The sequence below is a fragment of the Dromiciops gliroides genome, chromosome 6, assembly GCF_019393635.1.
Source record: "Dromiciops gliroides isolate mDroGli1 chromosome 6, mDroGli1.pri, whole genome shotgun sequence".
Classification (NCBI taxonomy): domain Eukaryota; kingdom Metazoa; phylum Chordata; class Mammalia; order Microbiotheria; family Microbiotheriidae; genus Dromiciops; species Dromiciops gliroides.
The window spans coordinates 250,521,809-250,549,074 of record NC_057866.1 but is presented as its reverse complement, the minus strand read 5'-3'; the positions used below and the strand labels follow the sequence as shown (position 1 = coordinate 250,549,074).

The 27,266-nt window shown below is 41.3% G+C and overlaps 1 protein-coding gene across 3 annotated transcripts in view; it reads right to left on the bottom strand.

The window, feature by feature from the left end:
* The window catches only part of GPAT3 (glycerol-3-phosphate acyltransferase 3), a 66,442-nt gene extending 39,567 nt beyond the window's left edge, over positions 1 to 26,875 (bottom strand). Inside the window, exons 1-2 of one of the 3 annotated variants that reach the window (XM_043970078.1) lie at positions 26,740 to 26,875; positions 17,947 to 18,013 (exon numbers count right to left, since the gene is read on the bottom strand). Coding sequence is in view for 2 of the 3 variants with exons in the window: in XM_043970077.1 (XP_043826012.1) it covers positions 17,947 to 18,013; positions 25,944 to 26,084 (208 nt within the window). In the remaining variant the exon portion in view is untranslated. Of the gene's footprint in view, positions 1 to 17,946; positions 18,014 to 25,943; positions 26,376 to 26,739 lie in introns of those variants that run through there. The other 2 variants (XM_043970077.1, XM_043970076.1) reach the window with 2 other exon arrangements.
* Between the last annotated feature and the right edge of the window lie 391 nt (positions 26,876 to 27,266).

The window sequence follows — 27,266 nt, the reverse complement described above, 5'->3', positions numbered from 1 at the left end:
CGGACACTTACTAGCTGTGTGACCCTGGGCAAGTCACTTAACCCTCATTGCCCTACGAAAGAAAGAAAGAAAGAAAGAAACTAAGAAAGAAACTAAGAAACTGAGAAAGAAAGAAAGAAACTGAGAAAGAAAGAAACTAAGAAAGAAACTAAGAAAGAAAGAAATGCCAGCAAAAGTTGCTATTAAATAAAAGAAGGGAAAAGAAAAATGGAGTCTAGTCTTACCTCCTTAAGATTCAAGGAAAATACTCTCTCTACCCCCAGCATTATCAAGCTTTATTCTTATTTTTAGTGAGAGACAATTTTATATTGAGAGAGACTAGAAATACAAACTTCTAGAGTTTCCTAATTAGTCAAATTCTTAAAAAAAAATAATGCTTCTACTATGTCATTTGATGAGAAATAAGCATGCAACTTAATTCCCAGAAAATGGGTTGGCAAAGTAGTCCAAGTCAAATATTTAACTCACCTAAATCCATTTCTGGTGCTTATTTAGATGCTAGTTGCCTCAGTGTTAATGGCCCAAATGCCAAATAAATAAAAGATCAGTTCAGTAATTATGGACATAATGGTTGTAAAATGGGATTTTTTAAAAACCTAAAATTCTCAAATTACAGTACTTAATCAGAAAAAAAAAATGTATACCTAAGAAATAAGTGGGAAATGGCAGGTTTTGGGTTTGGTTTGGTGGGGTTTTTTTGTTGTTGTTGTTGTTTTTACTTCCCAAGGTATCACAAAGAAATCAAGTCATAAACATTTGAGCTTGGTCCTAATATTAAACACTTGCAGATTGAATGGTTAGTTAATTGAAAATGCAATCAGAACAATGATTATTCAGTCTGGCACAAGGGCAACAATGCCTCACCCACTCTTCACCCTCCTCTCTTAAGCTGAGCAGCAAATCCAGCAGCCAGTCTTTTGTACATAGATACTGTTGAGTATGAAGGTGCTCTAAGAATAAAGGCAAAGGTGAAAGTCATTTTTTTTTAAATCAGGTGAGGTAACAGAAGAAGAAATCTTAGGAATAAATAAAGATTTTCAAAATATGTTAATACTATGATTCTGATACATTCAAGTTGTGCCTGAGATCAAGGGTGGCAACATCTCTTGAGCCAGGATATATGTAAGGAATTCCTTAATTGCCAAACTTGGAGAACACAACATAATTTAAGTGGGTGTTAAGAACTCAGTATGCAATTTCCCACAGAAATAATGGTCTGGTCACAGACTATTCCTAAAACCTGTTTAGCCCATAACATTGTTGAAATACAGTACTTTGGAACTTGACTGTTATTTATAACCAAGCTCACATGTGGAAAATGTTTGGGGGTCAGGCTTTGGAAAATAAACCTTCTCTGGTGCTACAGCTGCTTTCCACCTGGTTGATGATGGCTGAACTCCAAAGAAAGAGGGAGGAGAGAGAGGAGAGGAGAGAAAAGGGGGAGGAGGAAGGAGACAAAAAGAGGGAGGAAGGGAGGGAGGGAGGAACAGGGGAGGAAGACAGAAAGAGAAGAGTGGGAGAGAGAGAGAAGAAAAGGGGGAAGGAAGGGGAGACAAGGGAAGGGGAGAGAAAGATGGGAGGGGGGGAGGGAGGAGGAAAGGAGAGAAAGAGTCTATCAGGTGAAGAGGTACACTGCATGTTCCATTACATTCTGTTAGCATTCTTCCTCCAGGATTGTCCTTACTTACCCTAACACTTCTCCAGGGCTTTAAAGGCATATCTCTAGTCAATCAGACAGAATTCAAATTGATTCATTATTTTTTTATGAATGTTATACTCAATTTTACCACTTCTGAAAACTCCAATTATTTACCAATTTATCTTAGTTGAAGAGCCCAAAAAGTTGCATAGATTTCCACCTCTGTGTGCCCTACTGGTAACAGTATGGATGAATGTCCCCTTTAATCCTATCCCAGTTCCCTCCTTGACCCATCCTTTTCTTCATTCTAAGACTGTTCCTTTACATTGCAATTTTGAGTTAGGAGCTCTGCTCTTACTATGCTACGAGCTGTTTTGCAATGAAGTCCTGTGTTGTGGTATATCCATAGGATGATCACCTTCTACACTGAGAGAGGCGAATAAAACAAAGAAGTGCTAAGAATGAAAGAGTGATTGTCAACAGCCTTGGCGTTTCTTAGAACTTAGTCACAGGCCATTTACTTAATCAAATCATTTATTTAAATCTTGCCTCATATAATTTGCTTCGTCAATGGGCCAAACACAAACGATGAATTATTAAGTCTCCTTTTGTCTGGCACTTTTGCTACTTTGTTGGAGTTTGCCTATTTGTTCTGGAGGAGAAAATTTAGAAACTAAACATCAGAAGGACCATCCCAAGATCAGCCAGTTTGGGAAGAGCGGTGGGAAGATGGGCACACTTAACAGCTGATGGAGCCATTTGGGTCCATCTGTTCTAGATATCGATCTGGAATTGTGCAAGCCAAACGACTGACCTGTCCAAAACAACTGACCCAGAAGTCCTAATATGAAGCACATATTGCAAGGGTATTCATAAAATATTCATAGTATCCCTCTTTCATAGTAAAGAAGACCCGGCATCAAAGCTAGTGCCTGTCAACTGAGAGAGAACCTTTTTTTTTTAATTGTGGTAGATAAATTATTGGAATATAATCATACGATAAGCAATAACAAATGAGGAATTTAGAGTAAGATGGTAAGATTTCTATGGGTTTATTCAGAATGAATTAAGTAGAACCCAATGAACCATATACAAAATGACAACTGTGTAAATTAAAAGGTACTTAAATGGAAGCCAAAGTTAAAGTAACTAAAAAGTCAATGAGTCCCAAAAAACATCTGAAGAACTCTTTCTCCCCTTCCTCAAGGTTTCAGGTTGGGGGCTACTAGGGTAAAATGTTGTAGACAATACCAGCCATCATCACTTTAACGAAGGGTTTTATTTAGTTATTTGTCTTTGTTACAAGGGAGGTTCAAATATAGGGGAGGATGGAGAATTTCCAGAAATGACTGTGATGTAAAAACAAAGAGCAGATGCTTTTTGTCTTTAAATCACAATCATATCTGGAAAAGAAAAAGGAAAAACAAACCTTGTATAGTGACTTCATCGGACTGTAAAACATTCTGCCCTAATAAGCCTCAGCCTGCCTCTTTACCACAAGAAGATAGGTGTGTTTTATTATCTGGTCTCCAGGACCATCACTGGTTTTTCAGATACTAAGACTCTTAGCTTCCTTTTAGTCATTTTTTTCATACTGTGTATGTTGTATTTTTATTTTGCTTATTTTACTCTGCATCAGTTCATAGGAATCTTCCATTGTCTCTGATTTCTTCATATTTCACATTTCTTAATTACAACACCTGTCCATTACATTTACATACCATCTTTTTTTCAAACATTACACAATCAATGGCCACTAACTTTGTTTCTAGTTCTTTTACATTATCAATAGCACTGCTATAAATATTGTAGTGCAGCTAGGTGGCACAGTGGATAGAGTGCTGAGCGTAGAGCCAGAAAGACTCATCCTCCTGAGGTCAAATCCAATTTCAGACCCTTACTAGCTGTGTGACCCTGAACAAGTCATTTAACCCTATTTGCCTCAGTTTCCTCATCTGTAAAATGAGCTGGAGAAAGAAATGGCAAACCACCCAAGTATCTTTGCCAAGAAAACCCCAAATAGGGTAACAAAGTGTCAGACACAACTGAAAACAACTGAACAACAACATACATATTGTATTGTATATATTTAACCTTTGTTTTTGTCTGTGACTTTCTTTGGAGATATTAGCAATAGTAAGGATGCTGGGTCAAAGGGTATTGAGCAAATGCTGAGATAAATTCATAGTTTTCTAATAATCTATTAATGTACAAACTCCCACAATCCCTCCAACATTGACTGTTCCTATTTTTATTCATCTCTCCCAACATGTAGAATATTAAGTAAAATCTTAGAACTCTTTTATACTTTGTCTCTTATTCTGTGTAATATGGATTTTTTAAAAAAAATACACTACAAGTAAATACTTTATAGGTGTCCCTGTGGTTGCCATATTTCTCTTCTGCGTGATTTTTTTTTCCTTTTTTGCAGGGCAATGAGGGTTAAGTGACTTGCCCATGGTCACACAGCTAGTAAGTGTCAAGTATCTAAGGACAGATTTGAACTCAGGTCCTCCTGAATTCAGGGCTGGTGTTTTATCCAATGCGCCAGCTAGCTGCCCCTCTGTGTGCCTTTTAAAGGACTAGCTTACCACCTCCCAGATAAGAAACACTTCAGAGAGGAGGCAAATATCCAAAAGCTATCAATATAATCCATTAGAGATAAGAAATTGTTCTCCAAAATCAATGTAGATTGTGGCTTTTTTTCTGCTATTTCTGAAAAAAACCTACTCTCAGCCACAGTTTCCTATTTTGCAATAACTCAATGATGCAATTGTCTCACTCTCCCTGACTCTGCAGCATTGGGCTGCTAAAGATACAATTTTTTTTTTACCACAGAAAATAAAGCCAAACTAAATAAACCCCCCCAAACCCTTATATAAGCACGAACACATGTTTCCTTGTATATTCGTATGCTATCTATGATAATACCAAGAATACTGTCCTAATTCATAGTTGGATTACATCATTATCATAACCCAGCATATTCTAAGAATCTGAAGGCTGAGAAGGAAAAGTACAATAGAGTTATTTTAACTGCTTTATATATGTCTAGTACCATACTGTTTGCCTCAAATCTTGGTTGGAAGCAAATCAAGGTTGTTGGGTTGTTGTTTTTTTAATCCTGGATAAGTCATGAAAAACTCCTGTCACTTCAATCCTTCACCGTTGTTTCTCCCTATATGCAAAACTGCTCATATTTTCTTTACAAGTGAGGAATCTAATTCCTCCCCCATACAAAAATAAAAACATTTAGCACTCTGGAAGGGGGTCGAAAGATATCAGAAAGCACACAACGGGCAGAGAGAAGAGAAACAAAAATATTCAAATACCAGCAAATTTGTACATGGAGAGCAGCAATTTTGTTCATGGTGGAGATGCAGAACAAAAGGTCATAGCAGTCCCCTTGGTGTCATGATTTGCGTGGACCCCAAGTGACCCAATGGATGCTGACAAGGAATCTCGTCTCCTGAAGTTAAACAGAAGACCAGGAGTAGCAGCTAAAACAGAAGCAAAAGATTTAAAACCAACTCAACCTGAGAGCTTCTACTAGCAGTTGCTAAGGATAGGCTGTATTCCTAGACTCATCAAAAAGTACTGGAATGGCCCAAGAATATAGGTAAAAGACATAAGACCCTCCCTGTAGCAAAGGAGTCACTTTCATAAGGTTGCAATTCATCACCACACGATCCAATAACATCAGTATCCCTACGGGAGAGCAGCTGACTGCAGAATGACAATTCAGCAGGGACGGATCTTGCCCAGAGTTGCCCTGGCAACACATACTCCCTGGTCAGGTGTGTTCCCTTTCCCCACTGGTGAGGTAATCCATGTGTATGAGAGGGAGTTTACTTGACATTTAATTAACTAGAACAGCAAAATAAATTATAACATATCTTCTGGTTAGAACATCAATGGAAACACTCTTGAACTACCAGTCTTGAGCAGAGGCTGACAAAGTGGATTCTGAACCCAGGGTGGCTTTCAAGAGAGCAACTGTATATGATGAGAGGCCACATTTGGAATATTCACCATAGGTTCTCCCAGTTAAAGGCTAAAACTCTGGAGGAGGAGAAATAATCTCTTAGAAGGAGTTGTGAACAGATCCAACCATCCTGGAGAGCAAATTGGAACTATGCCGAAAAAGGCTATAAAACTGTGCCACTACTAGGTCTATATCCCAAAGAGATCATTTTTAAAAAGGGGGAAAAGGACCTACATGTACAAAAACATTTATAGCAGCTCTCTTTGTGGTGGCAAAGAATTGGAAATTGAGGGAATATCTATCAAATGAGGAATAACAGAACAAGTTGTGGTATGTGAATGTAATGGAATACTACTGTGCTGTAAGAAATGATGAGCAGGCGGATTCCAGAAAAACCTGGAAAGATTTACATGAACTGATGCTGAGTGAAGTGAGCAGAATCAGGAAAACATTGTATACAGTAACAACAACATTATAGGATGATCAACCATGATAGACTCAACTCTTCTCAGCAATACAATGATCCAAGACAATTCCAAAAGACTCATGATGGAAAATGCTACCCAAACAAGAGAAAGAACTATGGAGTCTGAAAGCAGGTCGAAGCATACTATTTTCACTTTTTCTTGGTGTGTGTGTGTGTGTGTGTGTGTGTGTGTGTGTGTGTGTGTGTGTGTGGTTTCCCCTTTTGTTCTGTTTCTTCTTTCACAACAGGTCTAATGTGGAAATGCGTTGACATAATTATACATGTTTAACCTATATCAGATTGCTTGCCATCTTGGGAAGGGGCAGGGGAGAGAGGGAGAGAGAAAAATTTCAAACTTAAAATCTTATATAAAAAAGTAATGTTTTGACTAATGTGGAAATATGTTTAACATGATTGTACATATATAACCTATATCAGATTGTTTGCTGTCTTGGGGAGGAGAAGGGAAGGAAGGAGAAGGAGAAAAATTTGGAACTCAAAATATAAAAACAAATGTTGAAAACATTCTTGACATGCAACTGGCAAAAAAAATAGTATTAAGATTGGAAAAAAAAAGAAGAATGTTTAAAACTATCTTTACCATGTAATTGGAAAAAATAAAATATCATTATTATTTTTTTTTTTAGTGAGGCAATTGGGGTTAAGTGACTTGGCCAGGGTCACACAGCTAGTAAGTGTTAAGTGTCTGAGGCCAGATTTGAACTCAGGTACTCCTGACTCCAGGGCCGGTGCTCCATCCACTGCGCCATCTAGCTGCCCCAAAATATTATTTTTAAAAAGGGTGAAGGGGGGGTAGCTAGGTGGCACAGTGGATAAAGCACCGTCCCTGGATTCAGGAGGACCTCAGTTCAACTCTGGCCTCAGACACTTACTAGCTGTGTGACCCTGGATAAGTCACTTAACCCTCATTGCCCCGTGAAAATAAAATAAAATTAAAAATAAATAAAATTTTTAAAAGGAGAAGGAATTAGTGATACCCATTCCCACTGCCAACCAAAAGGAAGTTATTTCTAAGACTGTAATCCTCCTCCTTTTTCATACCCCCTCATCCTAGATCTGTGAAAAGGCTCCACCTTGAACTTAGAAGTCTGACTTTCCACCACATACTATCTGTTGAAATAGGTCAAGACCTTGTCCGCTGCTCCTTACCTCTACACCCTACAATCAGGTTGGAATGAGGAGAAGGGCCAATAGCAAAATATTGTCAGATGTCATGGAAGGTCTGTGTCTTGTTTTGGAAACAGTTCTGCTACTAACTACTACAATTGCTCCTGCACTGTGGGTAACACTGCATAATCTGATATCTGAAACTAAAATAGCTTACATCCATAAGGTCAAATGAGAAACTGAAAAGGCTAGACTACTTTGCGCCTTTCTCCTCAGGTCTAACCTTTCACCCCTACCTCCTTGAATCCATCCTCAAAATTAGCAGACTGTATCCCAAGTCAAACTAAGAATAATCTTAAAATGTGTTTTATAAGCAGCATGGGGTTAAAATACTCAAGGTCTCTGGAGGTCAGCAGAGTTGGCTCCCTTCCCTTGAGCTTTTTTCTACTGATTCTGAGGACACACATACAGGTTAGGACAAATTATAGTGCCGTTTAAAAAAATACCAAATATACTTTTTTAAGTTATCATGGCTTTGCCCTGTATTCTCACTGTAGAAGAATGTAACCTGAAAAGAAATCATTATTTTTCTCTCCAATAGAAGACAGATATCCCTCAGGATGGATTAAAAAGCAACCCGAGTGAGAAATGGAAGTTCATGATCACTTCACAAGCCAAGCATATGATTAACACAGATGTTCAACTATGAAGTAAAGATGAAAACCAAACCTTTCCATCCCCCACTGGTCAGATGAATTACCAAGAGGCACTTGGTGACAGAAAATAGCAGAGGGATCATGTCCCAGAGGCCATGCCTGCACACCTCTCACCTAAAAAAGGAAATACAGCCATAACTTGCATGCACAATGGAGAGAGAGCCTTGGAATGAACAGAACGCCTGGACTTTGTAGCCTGCAGCCTGCACCTAATGAAATACAGCCTTGTTTATGATGACTCTCGCCTGCCCCAACTCTGCCATTCTGCAAAGCTAACTCTGTTCCCTGCCTTTGTGCTGGTCTCTCACATGCCTGCAATCACTCCTTCCTAACCTCCTACAGGCTGTTAATTTAAGACACAGTCAAAACCCCATCTTCTGCATGCAGCCTTTTCCAATTTCCCCAATCACTAGTGCCCTTCCTCCCAAACTGCTTTGTATTTTATTACTTTGTAGACATTTGTATTTATTAACTTCATTTTCCTGTTAGATATTTCCATATGTCCTTGTCTCTGCTATTAGCATGTAAGCTCTTGGTGAGTAGGTATTGTTCCATTCTGTGTATTTGTATTCCCAGCTCCCAACGCAGTGCCCTGCATGCAGTAAGTAGGTGCTTAATAAATACTTGTTGGGGGCAGCTAGGTAGCACAGTGGATAAAGCACTGGCCTTGGATTCAGGAGGACCTGAGTTCAAATCCAGCCTCAGACACTTGACACTAGCTGTGTGACCCTGGCAAAGTCACTTGACCCTCACTGCCCTGTCCAAAAAAAAAAAAAAAAAAAAAAACCTTGTTGATTGATTCCTACTTTCTGTTATTTGAAAACCTGCCAAGCATGCCATCGACACCTTTATCTGGAAAAAAATATTCAACTGAGTGAATACAGCCCAGGACAAATCTTTGGGGTGCTGCACTAAGGACCTCCTTCAGACCTCATCATTTCACCAAAACTGCTCTCTCCAGAGTTACCGATGATCTCACTGCCAAATCCAATGCCTTTCGTCACTCCTCCTTCTTGTCTGCTCTGCAGCCCTTGCCACTGTCGATCCCCCTCTTGCCCTTGATATTCTCTTCTCTCCAGGTTTTTGGAACCCCACTCTCCCCTGGCTCTCCTCAGGGTCCTTTGTTGGATCCTCATCCAGGCCCCACCCTCTAACCACAGATGTCCCACATGCCCCATCACCTCACGCCTGGATTGTAGCCTACAGCTGGGTCTGCCTGCCTCGAGCCTCTGCCCACTCCCATCCATCCTCCATTCAGTCACCAAAATTATTTTCTTAAAGCACAGGTCCAATCATGTCACTCCCCCACTTGGTAAACTCCTGTCTTTCCCTATTGCCTCCAGGATCAAATACAAAATGCTCTGTTTGGCACTTGAAGACCTTCATAGTCCAAGTGCCTCCTGCCTTTCCAGTCTTCTTAAACCTTACTCCCAGCCACATATTCTCTGATCCAGCCTCCTGGCTCTTCTAGGAACAAGAAACTTCATCTCTTGGTTCTGGGCATTCTTTGGAGCTGTCTCCCATGCCTGGTACTCTCCCTGCTCCACTCCGTTAATGACTTTTCTGGCTTCTTTTAAATTCCAGCTAAAATCCTACCTTCCAACCCCTCTTTTTTTTTTGGGGGGGGGGTGCTGGCAATGAGGGTTAAGTGACGTGCCCAGGGTCACACAGCTAGTAAGTGTTGGGTGTCTGAGGCCGAATTTGAACTCAGGTCCTCCTGAATCCAGGGCCTGTGCTTTATCCACTGCGCCACCTAGCTGCCCCCCCCCCTCAATTTACTTTAATCGACCTTTAGGAAACCCCTACTATGTACTACATGCAAGGCACTGGGCAAGGTGGTTGTTTGTCCTTCATTCTCAAAGAGGATCATGACATCAGGAGGTGGTGTCATGACTTGCACTGAATTGGATTTAAGTGAGGGAGGGCTGTGCAAGGTCACCAACCTCATTCTCCCCTCCAGAACCATCTAGTCCAGCCTGGCAACCATGGGGCAAGATATGTATCAGGATGACTAGGGCCTCAGATGTTAAGACAATTGTGGTTAAGTGACTTGCCCAGGGTCTCATAGCTAGTATGTGTATGAGTTGATATTTTAACTCAGGTCCTCCTGACTCTAAGGCCAGTGCTTTATCCACCTAGCTGCTCCTACTGGGCAAGGTGCTAAGCATATAAGGACAAAAACAAAAAAGGATCTGCCTTCAGGGAAGTTTTACAGAGTCTACTGAGGAAATAGAGCACCGATAAGTATTAAGTGCCTATAGGTCAGGTACGATGCTAAGACAAAAATGAAAATGTTTTGCTCTCAAGGCAGAAAGGAGAGACTATATATAAGCATGTAAAAAGGCACACACATGTGAGTGTGTACACATATGTACAGCTATACAAACAGATATAATAAATACAAGGTAGCAGTTTAGGAAGTGGGGCACTAGCAGCTGGGGGAGGGGGAATCAGGAAACATTTTGGAGAGGTGAGTCTTAGGGAAAGTTAGGGATTCTCCCGGGCAGAGCTAAGGAGGTAAAGTATTCTAGGCATAACAGACAGCCAGCAACAGTGGAAAATGGAATGTCATGCCTGAGGGCAGACCGGTTAGATCCCAGAGGGAGGGGAAGGAAAGGAATAGCCACATTCAACAAATATGTAATGAATTCACACTGATGGCTTTCCCTACTTCGCACCAAGCGGTCACTTCTCCTGGTTACTTGGGTCAAGCTTCTGAAGGAAGAGCAATCCAAAGTGGATGGAAATGCCTGGCCTTTGGCTCTGTTAATAGAAAGAACTGCTGAGGGTGTTAATTACATGATACAAGATGGTGGGAATAAACACTCAACTCCTAACAGAGATGATCTGTATGGAGGTCACTGAGCCTATCGTATTCCTGTATTTAATGCAGTGGGTTTTGTGTTGTAAGCTACAGGAGAATATGACTTAGCACAGCATATTTTATTCGGGAAGTCTTTTATAAGATTTAACATTTTTAAACTAAATTTAACTTTTAAAAAGAGAGCAATATTACAGGGATGGCAAGCTGAGTTATATAGGGGATCAGAATGACATCCCCTTTCCAGAAGCAGTATCAGAGTTGATTTGATTATGGAAAGTCGGTGGCAGCAAAGCAGCTGGCAAATAAAAGGCCTGGCGAGGAAGGCATGAATGGGACCAGGGCCAGAGGGAAGCAGGCTCCAGAGGCAACCAATCAGGCAAGGGAGACTTTCCCCCAACCAGGTGTGAGATTCCAATGAAGGTCAAAGCGTTCATTCTGGGAGGGCAGAGCTTCTAATCTTTTCCAGGGAGTCTATCCCCAGACTTCTAACATTGCAAAGATGAGGCCTGGCCTCTGTCAGCCCTCAAACTGCTGAAGAAGTGAGAGATTCTCCATGAACTTTAGGAGTGAGACCTGGTAGAAGCCCCTGGACTTGTGGATCAAACCCATGCAGATAAGTCTGGTTTTTCTTTACTAGGTTCTGACATCATCCTCACACGTTGGCTGGTTCAGGGAACTAAGGTTGAAGACATGTTATAACTCCCTGGTAGCTGAGCAGAAAAGGGGGCATACCCTGAGTAATGGGGGATCATCCTGAGACCAGCAAGGTTGCAGCTTGGATCCATGCTGTCTCCTCAATGAATAGCCCTTCTCTACTTGAATGTCTCTACGCTATGGCTAAGAGAATCTCCTTCCATTAACTCTTGTGAAAGAACTTGAAGCACTTCATTTCATTCCAGTCTTGAACCTAAGTTACCACTATGGCCTGATCCATGGCCCTGAGATGACAGGGACTGGATATGCACTTTTATTAAGTGCAGTAAATTCTTAGATGAGGAAAATCCTTCTCTCACACCGATCAGCATCATCTCAGCCATTTATAATCCTAAACACTGGCTAGAGCACTAGGTGGTTAAGTGACTTGGCCAAGGTCTGTCTGTCTGTCTCTCTTTCTCTGTCTCTCTCTGTCTGTCTCTCTCTCTCTCTCTCTCTCTGTGTCTCCCTCTCTGTGTCTGTCTCTGTGTGTGTCTGTCTCTGTGTGTGTCTCTCTTTGTCTCTGTGTCTCTGTCTCTCTCACTCTCTCTGTCTCTGTCTCTCTGTCTCTCTGTCTCTCTCACAGGGTTTTCAGGCAGTTAGATGGCACATGGGGGGAGCACTGGATTTACATGAGGCTGAACCCCACCTCAATTAAGCCTGTGGAACCCCAAGAAAGTCACTTAACCCCTGAGCTTTGGTTCCCTCATCTGTAAAATCAGGCTAATAATAACCCCTCCCTTAGGCTTGTTGGAAGACTCAGATGAAATAATATCCATAAAACGCCATGTAAACCTTACATAGGAAGGCCAGCTGGTAACTCCCAGGAGTCTTTCAGACTCTAAGGCTTGCTCTCCATAGACTACACCAGGTTGTTTCTCAGTATATGCACAAAGAACTTAATTTGGAGAAAAGCTGTCATTAAATCTCCAATCACTTAACTATTCTGGGCTACAGTAACCTCATCGATAAGATCCCTTCCAATTCTAAATTCCTATAATCTCAGATTCTCTGAACTGAAGCTACAAGAAGGGCACGACAAAGTAGGTGAGTCTTCACTGGGGAGAATCGGGGAAGAGTACATGAAGGAAGCAGTGGCATTTGAGCGGGACCCTAGAGGATGCACAAGTAATCAGATCACTAGAGCTATTCCAGGAACAGTAAATTTGGCTGGAACATAAGGTGCATAAAGGAGAGTTCTGGGAGATAAGCTGGAAAGACACATTGAAGACAGTCTGAGCAGTGCCCTGAACGCCAGGCTAAACAGCCTGGACAGTAACCTTGACCCTTTGCTTTGCACCACTGGGGGCATCATGTTGTAGGAGAAAAGAGATGGGACTGAAGTGAAGTGATTTCATTTCACTTGGAGTCCAAGGTTATACTGGATTAGGAGGAGGCAAGCACTAAAAGCAGATTCCAGTTAAGACACTAACAGATCTCACATTACTGTACCTTAATGAGGAAAAACCTACAGTATCTCTTGGGACAACAGAGAGTAAATAAAGCCCCTATCCAAGTTGGGAGACTAGGTATAACTCAAAGGTATAAAATCACCTGTGGTGCAGCTAAGTGGTAAAGTGAATTGAGCACGAAGACTGCAGTCAAAAGAGGCTTCTTCCTTAGTTCAAATCCTGCCTCAGATACTTCCTAGCTCTGTGACCTTGGGCAAGTCACTTAAGCCTGTTTGCTTCAGTTTCTTCCTCATCTGTCAGAGGAGCTGAACAAGGAAATAGCAAACCACTCCAGTATCTCTACCAAGAAAACCCCAAAAGGGGTCCTGAAGAGTCAAACATGGCTGAAACGACACAACAACAATGAAATCATCTACATAAGAAGAGAAAAACTTTTCTCAACATTTTTGGTGCTAATTATTGAAAAACTTCTAGAATAACGGGGTAATAACTACTACAACTCACCTTCCATTTGTATAGGTTTGGAAGTTTACAAAGCAGGGGGCCGCTAGGGGGCGCAGTGGATAAAGCACTGGCCCTGAATTCAGGAGGACCTGAGTTCAAATCCGACCTCAGACACTTGTCACTTACTAGCTGTGTGACCCTAGGCAAGTCACTTAACCCTCACTGTCTGAAGCAAAAACAAAACAAAACAAAACAAAAATAAAAAAGAATGGAAGTTTACAAAGCATTTCTGTATCCATTCTCATTGAATTCATGCAGTAACCCACAAAAGCAGGCCAACATGTATCATTAGCCTCATTTTATTTCAAGAAAATGAGAGGGGCAGCTAGGTGGCGCAGTGGATAGAGCATCAGCCCTGGAGTCAGGAGTACCTGAGTTCAAATCTGGCCTCAGACACTTAACACTTACTAGCTGTGTGACCCCGGGCAAGTCACTTAACCCCGATTGCCTCACTAAAAAAAAAAAAAAAGTGAGGGAAAAAAAAATAAAGAAACTGAGGCTCAGCATATCCAGTGACTCATCCAAAGTTACAAGGCAGTAAACAGAGGCAAGATTTTACCCAGGCCTTCTTACTTCCAAGTCCAAGTCCAAGAACCCTCTTTCCATTTTGTCGTTCAATGAATTTCTCTCTTTCCTTAGACTTTTCAGAGTTCAAGGATTTTCAGGCAATCCTGCCATACCCACCACATGAATGGTCAGTAAAATGGCAAATGAAGAAAGGACTTCCAAAGTAGAGTAAGAGGGAGAGGTTAAGCAATCTACTTTTTTCCAAAAAGACCTGGCATTCGAATGCCTTATTAGAACTTTGGCCTTGCTGATTTGGAAAAGCAATGAAGAAATAGAGGGGAAAAGCAAGCTTCCTTTCCTACCTTTTCCTGGCTACTTACCTTCAATTTGGGGAGAAAGTTAGAGAGAAGGGGGGAAAAAAACAAGAGGAAGATATGAAAAAACCAACTCTAGGAACAAGTTCTGTTATGTGTCTACCCAAAAAGGAAAAGAAATATCCTTTTTTTTTTCAGTATTTTAGCCCTCTACTAAAATAGTACTTGCACATTTAGTGATGGGAAAACAAGCTGAGAAAGAAAAATTGCATATTCCCTCTGCCCTTCCATACTCCCCAAAAATGTCAGAACTTCTTTAGTCTTTGATTTCAATACACAGCTCCCTCCAACATGTCTCTCTCCATCTCTGAGTAAACATAAGTCTTAAAGCCCCCAAATCAGGCCTCTCTGTCTACTCATTATTTAATAACTTGTAAACTTTTACCCAATATTTCAGGAAGCAGTAGCTTCCTGAATAAAGCTAAACAATGGATAAGAGAAATGTCAGCATCAGATAACAAAGCCAGATATAAATGTCAGTTTACTAACCTGAAAGTTCAGACTACAGAAGCACAAAGGCTTAATACAGAAGAACCAACAAAAATGTTTTCAAATGGGTTTTAGTCCCACAGAAACAACAAAAAGAGAGCAGAAGGAAAATTAACTTAGAATCCCGAGTCTTGGGATCAAATACTGATTTTTCACATCTACTAGCCACAAAGATTATTTAAGGACAAATTACTTAAGTGCTCAGCATCAATTTTCCTCACCTGTAAAAAAGTGAATACTTGCATCCCACATCCTATATAGAATCCTGGCTAGGAAGCATTTTGAAACTTTTTTTTTTTTGCAGGGCAATGGGGGTTAAGTGACTTGCCCAGGGTCACACAGCTAGTAAGTGTCAAGTGTCTATGGCCGGATTTGAACTCAGGTCCTCCTGAGTGCTTTATCCACTGTGCCACCTAGCTGCCCCAAGCATTTTGAAACTTTAAAACAATAAAAAGCTGAATTACAGTTATCCCTTCCACTTCAAGGAAGTTATGGCACTGGGACACCCCACCCCAACCCCCAGCAATCTGGAAAATCTGCATAAAATGTTTTGACCCTCCCTTCATACCAGAAAAGACATCTGAATTATTATGGTGTTAAAAGATAAAATATGTTGATATTATATCATACTATGCATATATTTTATGCACTTCTGAGTTTTAAAACATTTTCTGTGTCATCGGCTAGCCTTTGCAAGTTGTCTGAGGCTTCTGCAAAACTCCCCGAAAATTCCCATTTAATTTTTTATGCTGACCCACAATATACTGAAACTGCAATAGAGAAAATTACAATGTAGAAGGGACAACTATATTGCCACAGACAGAAGTATAGTCACAAAGGACCCACAATTTCCCTGTTTTTAGAAGTTAAGAAAATATCTAGTTCAAGAGTTAGTTGCGATATACATGTAAATCCACCATCAAAAAGTCAGAATATTTCTAAAATCTCTAGGTCTCATTTTTCTCATCCATTATGGGGGGGGGGAGGTGGCGGGTCTGGATGATCCCACTATGTCATCTCATCTCTCCTCTTCAGCACCCTGTAAAAATCATCTGCATTCAAACCCAGAGGTAACCCAACAGAGCTCTAGGGCCTTTGGCCCATCTGTGGCCAAAGCAGAAGCCATGACTTGCCCAGATGATCTCTGGCATTGTCTCAGTAACACTACTCTGAATGCCAGATTATACTAGTCAAGTGTGTGTGCTAAGTGTAGTTATTTCATCACCCCCTACCAGACTAAGATTGTGACACAACTACTGAATTGAATACAGGCTGCACTCAGTTAACGGCCTGTTACTGCAACATGGAGAATGAGAATAGCAGCTGACTGGCTGGCTACAAAATCAACTACACTGGCTAAAGGGCAGATGATTGTTAATGAGGTAAAAGAGGAATATGACATTTCTCTGCCGATAAAACGCCCAGTTTCACATGGGGGGAAAAACCCACATAAATAACCCTGCTCAAAGAAATTACAATGAATCTTTTTGCCATTTAGACTTCACCATAGGAAAATAAGCAACAAAAAAGGGAAAATAGTTTCTCCTATTTAGTCCTACTAGCTAATTATGGGAAATATTCATCAAACCTTGAACAGCTGCATGTATTCCTGATGCTCTTATAATCACTTGGGTAAAAACTGGCAAGTTGGGCAGCTAGGTGGCATAGTGCACAAAGCACTGGCCCTGGATCCAGGAGGACCTGAGTTCAAAGCCAGCCTCAGACACTTGACACTTACTAGCTGTGTGACCCTGGGCAAGTCACTTAACCCCCATTGCCCCACCAAAAATAAAATAAAATAAAAATAAAACCTGGCAAGTTGTGGATCTCCCTAACCTACTTTACTTGAAGTTACTTGTTTAAAGTTAGATTTATGGCTCACTTCACTGTTTTAAAATCTATTGTTACTTTCCCCAAACTGACTTAGGAATTTGGAGCTTGAAATATATTAGTGGAACCTATGAAAGCTTGGGCAAGATCAAAAGAAGGCAACCAGGGGTAAGGAATTATATTCAGGGTTAAGGGATGTCAAGGAAATTTTGAAGTAAAATCAACCTGGAAACATTAAGCCTGGTACTTCCAAGTCAATACAGTGCTACATGTATTTGATACATTTTGGTTCACTAAAGTTAATATTTTAGAAGAGAAAATAGCACAATCACCATTTTAAAAGATTTCTTATTCATAATACTTAGAACTTCCTAGGGAGTAAGGTTCAGGAAATCTTGCTCTCATTAGCACTATTTGATACAGGATGACACAAGTTTTCAAAAATACCAGGTTTGGGGAAAAAACAGTGTAACAATGTTCATTTTCTATTTAAACAATGAGGAAGAGGGGGTAGCTAGGTGGCATAGTGGATAGAGCACCGGCCCTGGAGTCAGGAGGACCTGAGTTCAAATCTGACCTCAGACACTTAACACTTACTAGATGTGTGACCCTGGGCAAGTCACTTAACTCTCATTGCCCTGCCCCCCCCCATTGGTTTTATCACATCTCTGCAAAGTACCTGAAAACTGCATTTTATTTATTTATTTTTTGGGGGTGGGGCAATGAGGGTTAAGTGACTTGCCCAGGGTCACACAGCTAGTAAGTGTCGAGTGTCTGAGGCCAGATTTGAACTCAGGTCCTCCTGAATCCAGGGTCGGTGCTTTATCCACTGCCCCTGAAAACTGCATTTTATTGAAGTGCAAAATGCTAAATCCAGTTACTCTTTTCATCCATGTATGTCCCCAAACCATTTCAACCCCCTACAGAGCTTTTTTTTTATTTTTTAAACAAGCTCTAAAAATTCTTTCCTTGAGGAGAATAGTAAATTCATACAACAGCCATGCGGGGCTGGTTAGTTATATGCGTTTGGTCACAGCAAACTGATATTATTCCATTCATAGCTTTGAATCTCTTAGCAGGTAGGTAAGCTGTTCAGTCGGTATCTCAGGAATGTAGGTCCCTTGAAACAAGATGAACCAGTGGGATCATAGAGGTAAGTTAACCATTTTTCACTCCTACAATCAAAAAACTGAATGTGTGGCCCATTGGTAGATGCTATCTTTGTATACAACCCACAAAATTATGAACAAAATGGCAAAGAATAAAATAAAATAATAAAATAAAATAACATCTATACAAGGCAGGTATTGTTTCCTTTGCACCACACTAGTATCTTGAGTAAACTGTAGAGAAAATAAAAGCAATAGTAATACTCTTACCACCAGAAGCTGAGGTTTTAAGTGCAGATTCCTTTGGAGAGCCTCTCTCAATTCTTAATGTGGCCCACTGTTCAAAAATAAGAAAGTTTTAAGTCAATACAGTGCTACATGTATTTGATACATTTTGATCCATTAAAGTTAATATTTTAGAAGAGAAAATAGCACAATTACCATTTTAAAAGATTTCCTATTCATAATACTTAGAACTTCCTAGGGAATAAGGTTCAGGAAATCATGCTCTCATTAGCACTACTTGATACAGGATGACACAGGTTTTCAAAAATACCAGGTTTGGGAAAAGACAGTGTAACAATGTTCATTTTCTATTTAAACAATGAGGAAGGAAAAAACAGTGAAATGAACATTAAAACAGAGTGCATATTTGAACCAATTATAGTATAAAATATTCAATCCAGGTAGGCATTGGTGATAGACATTTAATATTAATTTTACCCCATGTAGAGAAAGAACTCTAAAAATCAGGGATGTACTGGAATCAGCTTGAACTGAAGATCCAGTTGCTAATATTTTTTAAAGTATTATTTTTTAACATTCTTTTCTTTTTAAATTTTTTTTGGTTTTGGTTTTGGGTTTGGGTTTTTTGAGGAGCAATGGAGGTTAAGTGACTTGCCCAGGGTCACACAGCTAGTAAATGTTAAGTGTCTGAGACCGTATTTGAACACAGGTACTCCTGAATCCAGGGCTGGTGCTTTATCCAGTGCGCCACCTAGCTGCCCCCCTTTTTAAATTTTGAGTTCCAGATTCTCTCCTCCTTTCCTATCTACTGAGAAGGCAAACAATATATCAATTATACATGTGAAATCATGCAAAACACATCTCTATATTAGACAAATCACCAGAAAAAAAAGGCAAAAAATCAAGTGAGAAAATTAAACTCCAATAAGTACTCAGGCTTCATCAGTTCTCTGTGAATAGTGGGTTTTTTGTTTTGTTTTGTTTTGTTTTTTATCATGAAGTCCTTTGGAATTGTCTGGGACCACTGTATTGGTCAGAGTAGCCATGTCTTTCACAACTGATCACCTTTACAACACTGCTGTTACTGTGCATAGTTCTTCTCATTTCATTTTGCATCAGTTTATATAGGCCTTGCCATAATTTTTCTGAAACTACCCCCATTACTGTTTCTTATAGCACAATAGTACTCCATCACAATCCTATGCCACAAGTTGTTCAATCATTCCCCAATTGATAAGCATCCCCAGAATTTCCAATTCTTTGCTACCACAAAAAAAGAGCTGCTCTAAATATTTTTGTACATATGCTCTTCCTTTGATCTCTTTGATATACAGACCTAGCAGCAGGATCACTGAATCAAAGGGTATACAGTTTTATAGCCCTTTGGTCATAGTTCCAAATTTTTCTCCAGAATAGTTGGACTAGTTCACTACTTCATGAAAAATTCATTAATATACCTATTTCTCCCTCATTCCCTCAAGCACTTGTCATTTCTGATGGGTGTAAGGTGGTACTTCAGAGTTGTTTTAATTTGTCTTTCTCTAATCAACAGTGATTTAAAGTACTTTTTCAAATGACTATAGATAGCTTTGATTTCTTCTTCTGAAAACTGCCTGTTCATATCCTTTGATGATTTATCAATTGGGGAATGGTTCTTAGTTTTATAAATTCAATTCAGTCCCCTATATATTTGAGAAATGAGGCCTTTATAAGAGAAATTTGCTGTAAAATTTTTGAGATTACTTCATCATCTATTTTAGCAAACTGTAATTTCTCTGATTATCTCTTTTAATTAGGTCTAATTTTGCTTTTTCTTTGTCTGCTATCATGATTGCCAACCCCTGTCTCCTTCACATCAGCTGAAGCATAATGAACTCGGCTCTAGCCCTTAATTTCAATTCTTTGTGTCCTTCTGTTGCCAGTATGTCTTTTGAATACAACATATTGTTGAATTCTGGTTTCTGATCAATTCTGCTATCTTCTTCTATTTTATGGCTTAACTCATCCCATTGACATTCAGTTATGATCACTAATTGTGCATTTCCCTCTATCCCATTTTCCTGTTTATCCTTCGCTTTTGCTTTTTATTCTGTCCCTCCTCAAAAGTCTGTCTGGCTTCCAACCACTACCTCCCCCAATCTATCATCCTCCTTATCACTTTTTTCCTTCTTCTTATCCCCCTTCCCCTCTCATCTATCTACTGGGTAAAATTGATTTCTATACACAAGTGTGTATATATATTTTTCTTTCTTTGAACCAATTTCAATTGAGAGTGAGATGGACAATACTCATTTTAGAAGCTCCTCCTTTTGTACCTCCTTTATATGAGAACATTTGCCCCATTGGACCACTTCCTTCCGCTTCTTCTAATGCTCCCCTCTTTCTCACCTCTACATTCTTTTCTTGGAGATCATCCCAACATAATCCCATGGTCCCTAATTGTCCTAATAATGATAAAGTTCTTTGGAGTTAGATGTATCATCTTCCTATATAGGAATGTAAACAGTTTAACTCCATTGAGCTCCTCTTTCATGTTTACCTTTTTATGCTTCTCTTGAGTCTTCTGTTTGAATGTAAAATTTCCTATTCAGCCCTGGTCTTTTCATCAGGAATGCTTGGAAGTCCTATATTTCATTAAATATATTTTTTCCCAATCCTACCCCCCAGTTTTTTCTGGGTAGGTTATTCTTGATTGTAATCCTAGCTCCTTTGCCCTCTGGAATTTTACATTCCAAGCCCTCTGCTCTTAACATGAAAGCCGCTAAATCTTGTGTGATCCTGACTGTGGCTCCATGATATTTGAATTGTTTCTTTTCTGGCTGAGATATATATAGAGAGATATATAGATAGATATAGATATAGATACAGATACAGATATATATATACATACATACATACACATATATATGCATATATGTGTGTATGTATAAATATATATACATATATTGACCTGGGAGCTCTGGAATTTGACTATAATATCTCTGAGAGTTTTCATTTTTTGGATCTCTCAGGAGGTAATCAGTGGATTCTTTCTATCCCTATTTTATCCTCTGGATCTAAGATATCAGGGCAATTTACCTTTATAATTTCTTAAAATATGATATATAGATTTTCTTTTTGATCATGGCTTTCAGACTGTCCAATAATTCTTTTTCTTTTCTTTTTTGGTAGGGCAATAGGGGTTAAGTGACTTGCCCAGGGACACACAGCTAGTAAGTGTCAAATGTCTGAGGCTGGATTTGAACTCAGGTCCTCCTGAATCCAGGGCCAGTACTCTATCCACTGTGCCACCTAGCTGCCCCACCTCCAATAATTCTTAAATTATCTTTCCTTGATCTCTTTTTCAGGTCAGTTGTTTTTTCCAATGAGACATTTCACATTTTCTTCTATTTTTTTTTAATTCTTTTGACTTTTGTTTCTTGAAGTCACATGGAATTACTACCTTCCACTTGCTCGATTCTATTTTTAAGGAATTATTTTCTTCAATGAGCATTTGTACCTCTTTTTCTATTTAGCCAATTCTGCTTTCTAAGGAATTCTTTTCTTCAGTGAGCTTTTGTGCCTCTTTTACCATTGGGCCAATTCTGGTTTTTAAAGTGATATTTTTTTCAGTGACTTTTTGTGCAGCTTTTACCAAGCTGTTAATTCTCTTTTCATAATTTTCTTGTATCACTCTCATTATTTTCCCAAATTTTCCTCTATCACTCATCTCTTTCTTTAATGCTTCCAGAAATCCTTAGTGGCCTTGGATCTGGTTACCATTTTTCTTTAAAGCTTTGCTTGTAACTCTTTTCACACTGTTATGTTCTAAGTTTATGTCTTCATCTCCCCTGCCACCACAGTAGCTTTTTATGACCAAGTTCTTGTTCTTGTTGCTTGTTCATTTTCCCAACCTATTTCTTCACTTTGAAATTTCTGTTAAAGTTGGACTCTGATCACCTGGGGGTGGGAAGGTACCATCCCAAGCTTCAGGTTTTTTCATGCTACTGTTTTTAGAGTTAGTTCTGGGGCAGTGGAGGAGTATCAGTAAACTTTCAGTGCTTCCAAGGTGGTGTGATCCAGGGAGAGGTATGGTCACTGTTCTCCCAGTCTGTGCTCTGGTCTTTACCTAGGAAGGACCCCTGCTCCCCTGCAGCCACCAGTGTTCGAGCTCCTCTTGGCCCTGGAACTAGGATCAAGGCTGTTAAGGGCTAAAATTCTAGCTAGTCTGCCTAAAATATCTAATGAGTGGTCGCCAATAAATTATAAGCTTTGGCAAGAGTTAGGCTTTTAAGCATTTATTAAGGAGAATAAGAATTTGGTAAAGAGAGAGAGAAAGGCCTATATTTATCTATTAAAGGGAGAGTGCATTTCTAGCTCCGCTCTCCGCCAGAGTCCCCAGGAAAGAGCCCCAGTCAGAGCGCCAGGCTCCCCACTTCTTCCTCCCACCAGCAAACGTCACTTCCTGACGCCAAAGAAAAGACTCCTGGTCTTGCCCTCCAAGACCTTCACTTCATGGCAGAGCTTTTCTACAGTAAGTCTCCAGCAGGTGGTATCATTCCAATCATTACAAGGCATCTGCTCCCTTGTGACTGATCATAAGCGCTACTCCCCATTCTGGAACTGTTAGCCAGAACAGCTTATGGAACAGCAATAGAGTTACCAATCAGTGCCAGCTGTACCCAAAGTCACGAAAGAGTGCCCTGTAATCTCTTTCTGAATGGTTGTTCAACTCCCTTTGGGGTGTGGGCATTGCTGCAGCGACTACCTCTAAGACCCAGCACTGGTATTCCTGCCACACTCAAGGTGTTGAGCCCACTCCAGTGTTACAAAACTCTCCTGCAGATCTCCAGTGTTAGGCTAGAAAAATGTTTCCCTCTGACCTTTTGTTGGCACTGCCACTCCAAAATTTGATTTAAGGTATCAATTTAAAGTTGTTTGGAGGGCAATATTGGGAGAGTTCAGTTGGGTCCTGGCCTTCACTCCATTATCTTGGCTCTTGAATTCCTTAAATTTTCAATGTAAGCATTTACACCTTAGAAATCAGCAAAGGCTCCAAATCAGGGCTGTTCAGTGGTGCAGTGGTTAGAGTGCCAGGTCTAATGTTAGGAAGGCCTGAGTTCAAATCCTCAGACACTTACTATGTGACCCTGAGCAAGTCACTTAACAGTTTCCTCATCTGTAAAATGATCTGGAGAAGAAAAGGGCAAACCACTCCACTATCTTTGTCAAGAAAATCCCAAAAGGGATCAAGAAGAGTCAGACATGGGGCAGCTAGGTGGCGCAGTGGATAGAGCACTGGCCTTGGAGTCAGGAGTACCTGAGTTCAAATCCAGCCTCAGACACTTAACACTTACTAGCTGTGTGACCTTGGGCAAGTCACTTAACCCTAATTGCCTCACTCAAAAAAAAAAAAAAGAAAAAGAAAAAAAAAAAAAGAAGTCAGACATGACTGAAAATGACTAAACATCAACAACAAAACAAATCAGGACTTGATTTATTTTTCTATTGATTATCTAATCTTGAGAAAATGATGGAGAAAATAAGATTACTTAAAAACACGTCATGGCCCAAAAAGCCAGTTGTTAAATACTCACCAGCAAACTTTGTCTAAAATTCTCCCTAAAGTATCATGGCATAAAGAGAAGCTTCTATCATTATTAATGGGTTATAAGGGGCTATATATATATCGGAAATATATCGGAATATTTTAGCTAAATATTTTAAACCAAACATTTAAGAACATGCCACCTGCACTTGAGTGTTCTATAAATCTTCAGTACTTCAATTAGAAAATTGATTATTCTATTAAAAGCTAGCCTTCAATTATTTCATCATTTTGCCTGCTCAGCCAAGTAAGTACAGGTTAATTCAAACTATCATGACTACTGGAAAAAAGAACTCCAAAATGTGCCCCATAGAAGTTAAGCTGAACAGAGGATTAAAATATTTCATGATTAGAGGAAATCACATGCATTGTAGCTGTTAACAAGTCTGTTCCAGAAACCAATCTGGGGGCATTCTTTTCTAGAACTTTTTTTTGGTTCAAATCTGTGATTTTATAAATATGCAATGCCCCTCACTCAGAAACAACTTCCACCGAGGAAGCTCAGCAATTATTTGCAAGTGGCCTTCATCATTTTAATCAATGAGATAAGGCCCAAACACCTTTTATTTCCTTTAAAGAGCCGTTTTAGAACTCCAAACTAATCCTCCAGAAGCTCTTCTGAAAGACCCATCACAGATATTTGTCCAGTCCTCAAGAGAATTTATAATCCCAAAGGAAGATGCTTGCTCACATCCAATCCTATCCCACTACTGTTTCCAAATGAATAGGTTTGTCATTTTTCCTGCCACACACTTTCAAAATAACTTTTTTTCAAAGCTGAAGGGTGTCTCATAACAAAACATGACATTGTCAACCGGTTGAATTATTCAATATCATAGTACCAAGTTAATATTTAGTTTATTATGCATACCTACACCATTGTATTTAGTTGTTTGGTCAATTAAAATCCACAGCATTTAACTAAATGGAAACTTGAGGAATAATTTCTTTTTTGAAGGGCTGGGAATTCAATTACTGTTTCCCTTTCTTTTAAACTGTCCAAAGACAAATTGTTAGACTTACTCAAATTATAGCTGTCATCTCTCGTTTTGATTTTGGCATCTGGGTCAGGCTGCTTTCAAACTTTTGTAATTCATACGAATGCAATTAATAAATTTGCTAGCATCCACATAGCGACTTACAATTCAAAGTAGCCTGTTCAAGACGCCGACATTGAAACCCCTGTTTTGTCTCCTGTTACAGAAGGTACTCGGCAGATTGGAGATGAGCAAACCAGCAGAACATCTTTTGAAGGTGGATATGACAAAACAGTGGGGAGCAAAGGGAATCCAGAAGAATTATTGAGCTAGTGTATATATTGGGCTATTCAAGCCCTTGAAGCCACAGAGCAAAGAGAAAAAAGCCTCGTATAGATTTGGGGTCTTGGACAACGATCTTCAACAAGACAAATTAAATTTGCCTACCAATGAAAAATGTGAAGCTCTTTCCTCCCTAATCAATATTACTAGAAACTTTGGTGGGGAAAGGACAAAAATGGAGGAAAAATCAATTAACATTAGTTTAGTGCCTTCTGTGACCTGGGCATTCATCATCTGATCGAGGAATAAGCAGTACTTTTTACACCTGAGGCAACTGTGGATGGCACTGTGCCACATACCACCTACTCTATTTTCTTGGGCATTGCTTAGCCTATGCTCTCAAAACAATTTTGTTCTCAAGGGCATACACATTAAAAAACAAATAAAAAGGAAAAAAAAAACAAAGGGGAAAACCAAAGACAAACAGTGACGTTGAAATGAGGGAGCAGGTTTTGGAGAAGGGTCATTATAATTATTCAAACTGGGAGAACTTCAGGAATGGGGTGAGGGAAACAGGTATGGGTAAGGAAGTGATCAACAGTAATTAAAACTCTGATTTAAGAGGTCATTGTACATATCAAATGACTTTAGAGCTGTGAGTAAGAGACTAACACACCTAAGGAAGCTGCAAGGAAGTGGGCTGAAGGGGAGAAGAATGTCAGGAATAAAGTGAGCGAGCGCAGCTTGCGTTGGGATTACGGAATCAGAGACAAGCGGGTCAACCTCAGACGTGTTTTACAGGAAGAAAAGGAGGAACTAGACTAGCATCAGACATGAAGCGAGGATAACTTCAAAGCAGGCCAGGTAAGTGGAAGTCAGTGCCCGGCACAATCAAGGGGAATGTCTGGCGGTCATCTGCAGGTCAGTGAGCGATCACAGAGGGACACTCGGGGGGGGGGGGGGGGCAGGACCGCGAGGTCTTTCAGGGGTCACCTTTTACAAGACAACAGGGAGAGGCAACCACGAGCCCTGCGCTCTCCTGCCGCCCCGCTCCTTTCCCCTCCGCAGCGGCCCGACTACGGCCGCCTCCGCGGCTGCTGATTCATGGTGGCGGACCGAGGTCCACCCCGACCCCCGGCTCCCGGCTCCCGGCTCCCGGTCCCCGGCCCACTCACCTCCAGGGTCTTCACCAGGATCTTCATGTAGACCTCGGAGATGCCCAGCGACACTCCGAACGCCGAGGGCAGGAGGATGAGGCTCAGCACCAGCGCGAGCCAGGTGCCCACGACCTGAACGGCCAGCTCGGCGCTCTCCATACCTCGGGCCGGCCGGGGGGCGGTGGGCGCTGCCCGTGGCCACCGGCCCCGAGCGAAGGAGGCGGAGGAGAGAGTCTCGGACTGCGACGATTTCCTTCCTCCTCCTCCTCCTCGGTGTCCTCGCCCTCCCCTCCCCGAGAGAGAGCCTGCGCTGCGGCCCCGAGGAAGCAGCCCCGGGGCGCAGGAGGGAGGCAGGCACGTGCCGGCGCGCCCTCCGCTCCGCCAATTACAGTGCGCTGGGAGACTGGGACTCCCGGGGCCTCTGGCGAGAGATCCCAAAGGCCGGCGGGAGCGGCCCCGGCGAGCCCCGCCCCCCGGGGGCGGCCCCCGGCCCCGCCCGCGCCCTCCTCCCCGGAGGGCGCCCGCCCAGACCGGCTGCTCCGTGCCCTTCCCTGCGTGACCGAGTCCGAGTAATAAGGGAAAGATTGACTGCAGGGCGCGTGGGCGGCTGTCCCGTGTCATCAAGCCCTGGCTTCTCCCCAGGTCCCGGCCCCAGCGGTGATTCCCATCACACCCGCCCCGATCATTTAGCTTAAATCCACACCACTCGAAGCCGTGGGTCCAAGGAGCTCCGAGCCGGAGATGGAAGCGCTCGCACTCCACCCAGAGACGTAAACTTGGGAGGAAGGACTCGAACCCAGGTCCTTCCACCTACCTCCTTCTGGATCCCGGCTGGAGAAGTGCCAGCTCAGCTTCGTCACTCACCGAACCCCAGGCTCCTGACACCCTCCACCCCCGAGACACTTCAGGAAGCCGGGGATGAGGATGCAACTGCAAATCGTGTTTCCCCTGCAGTCTTGACCCCTCCCTGCGCCTCTCTGGGGAGCCAGGGATGCCATGGCCAGGGAAGGAAGTAAGATATGGCCAGAAAACTCCAGACAGGGATGTAATGAATGGTTGCTTCATCCCTCACCCACCCCGAGGCTCCAGGTCCACCCGCGACACTTTAGGCAGCCGGGAAGAGGATACAAATGCAAACTCTGTTTCCCCTGCAGTCCTGATCTCTCAGAGCCCGCGCTGTTCTGGGGAGCAAGGAATGCCGATGGCCAGGGAAGAAAGTAAAATATGGCCAGGAAATCCAGAGGGATGCGATGCACTGTCAGCTCCGGGTGCGTGAAGCAATCCAATTGATTGCTAGAAGCAGGCTTGAACACTTTCTTAGTGAAAGTTTCTGCTCCGGGT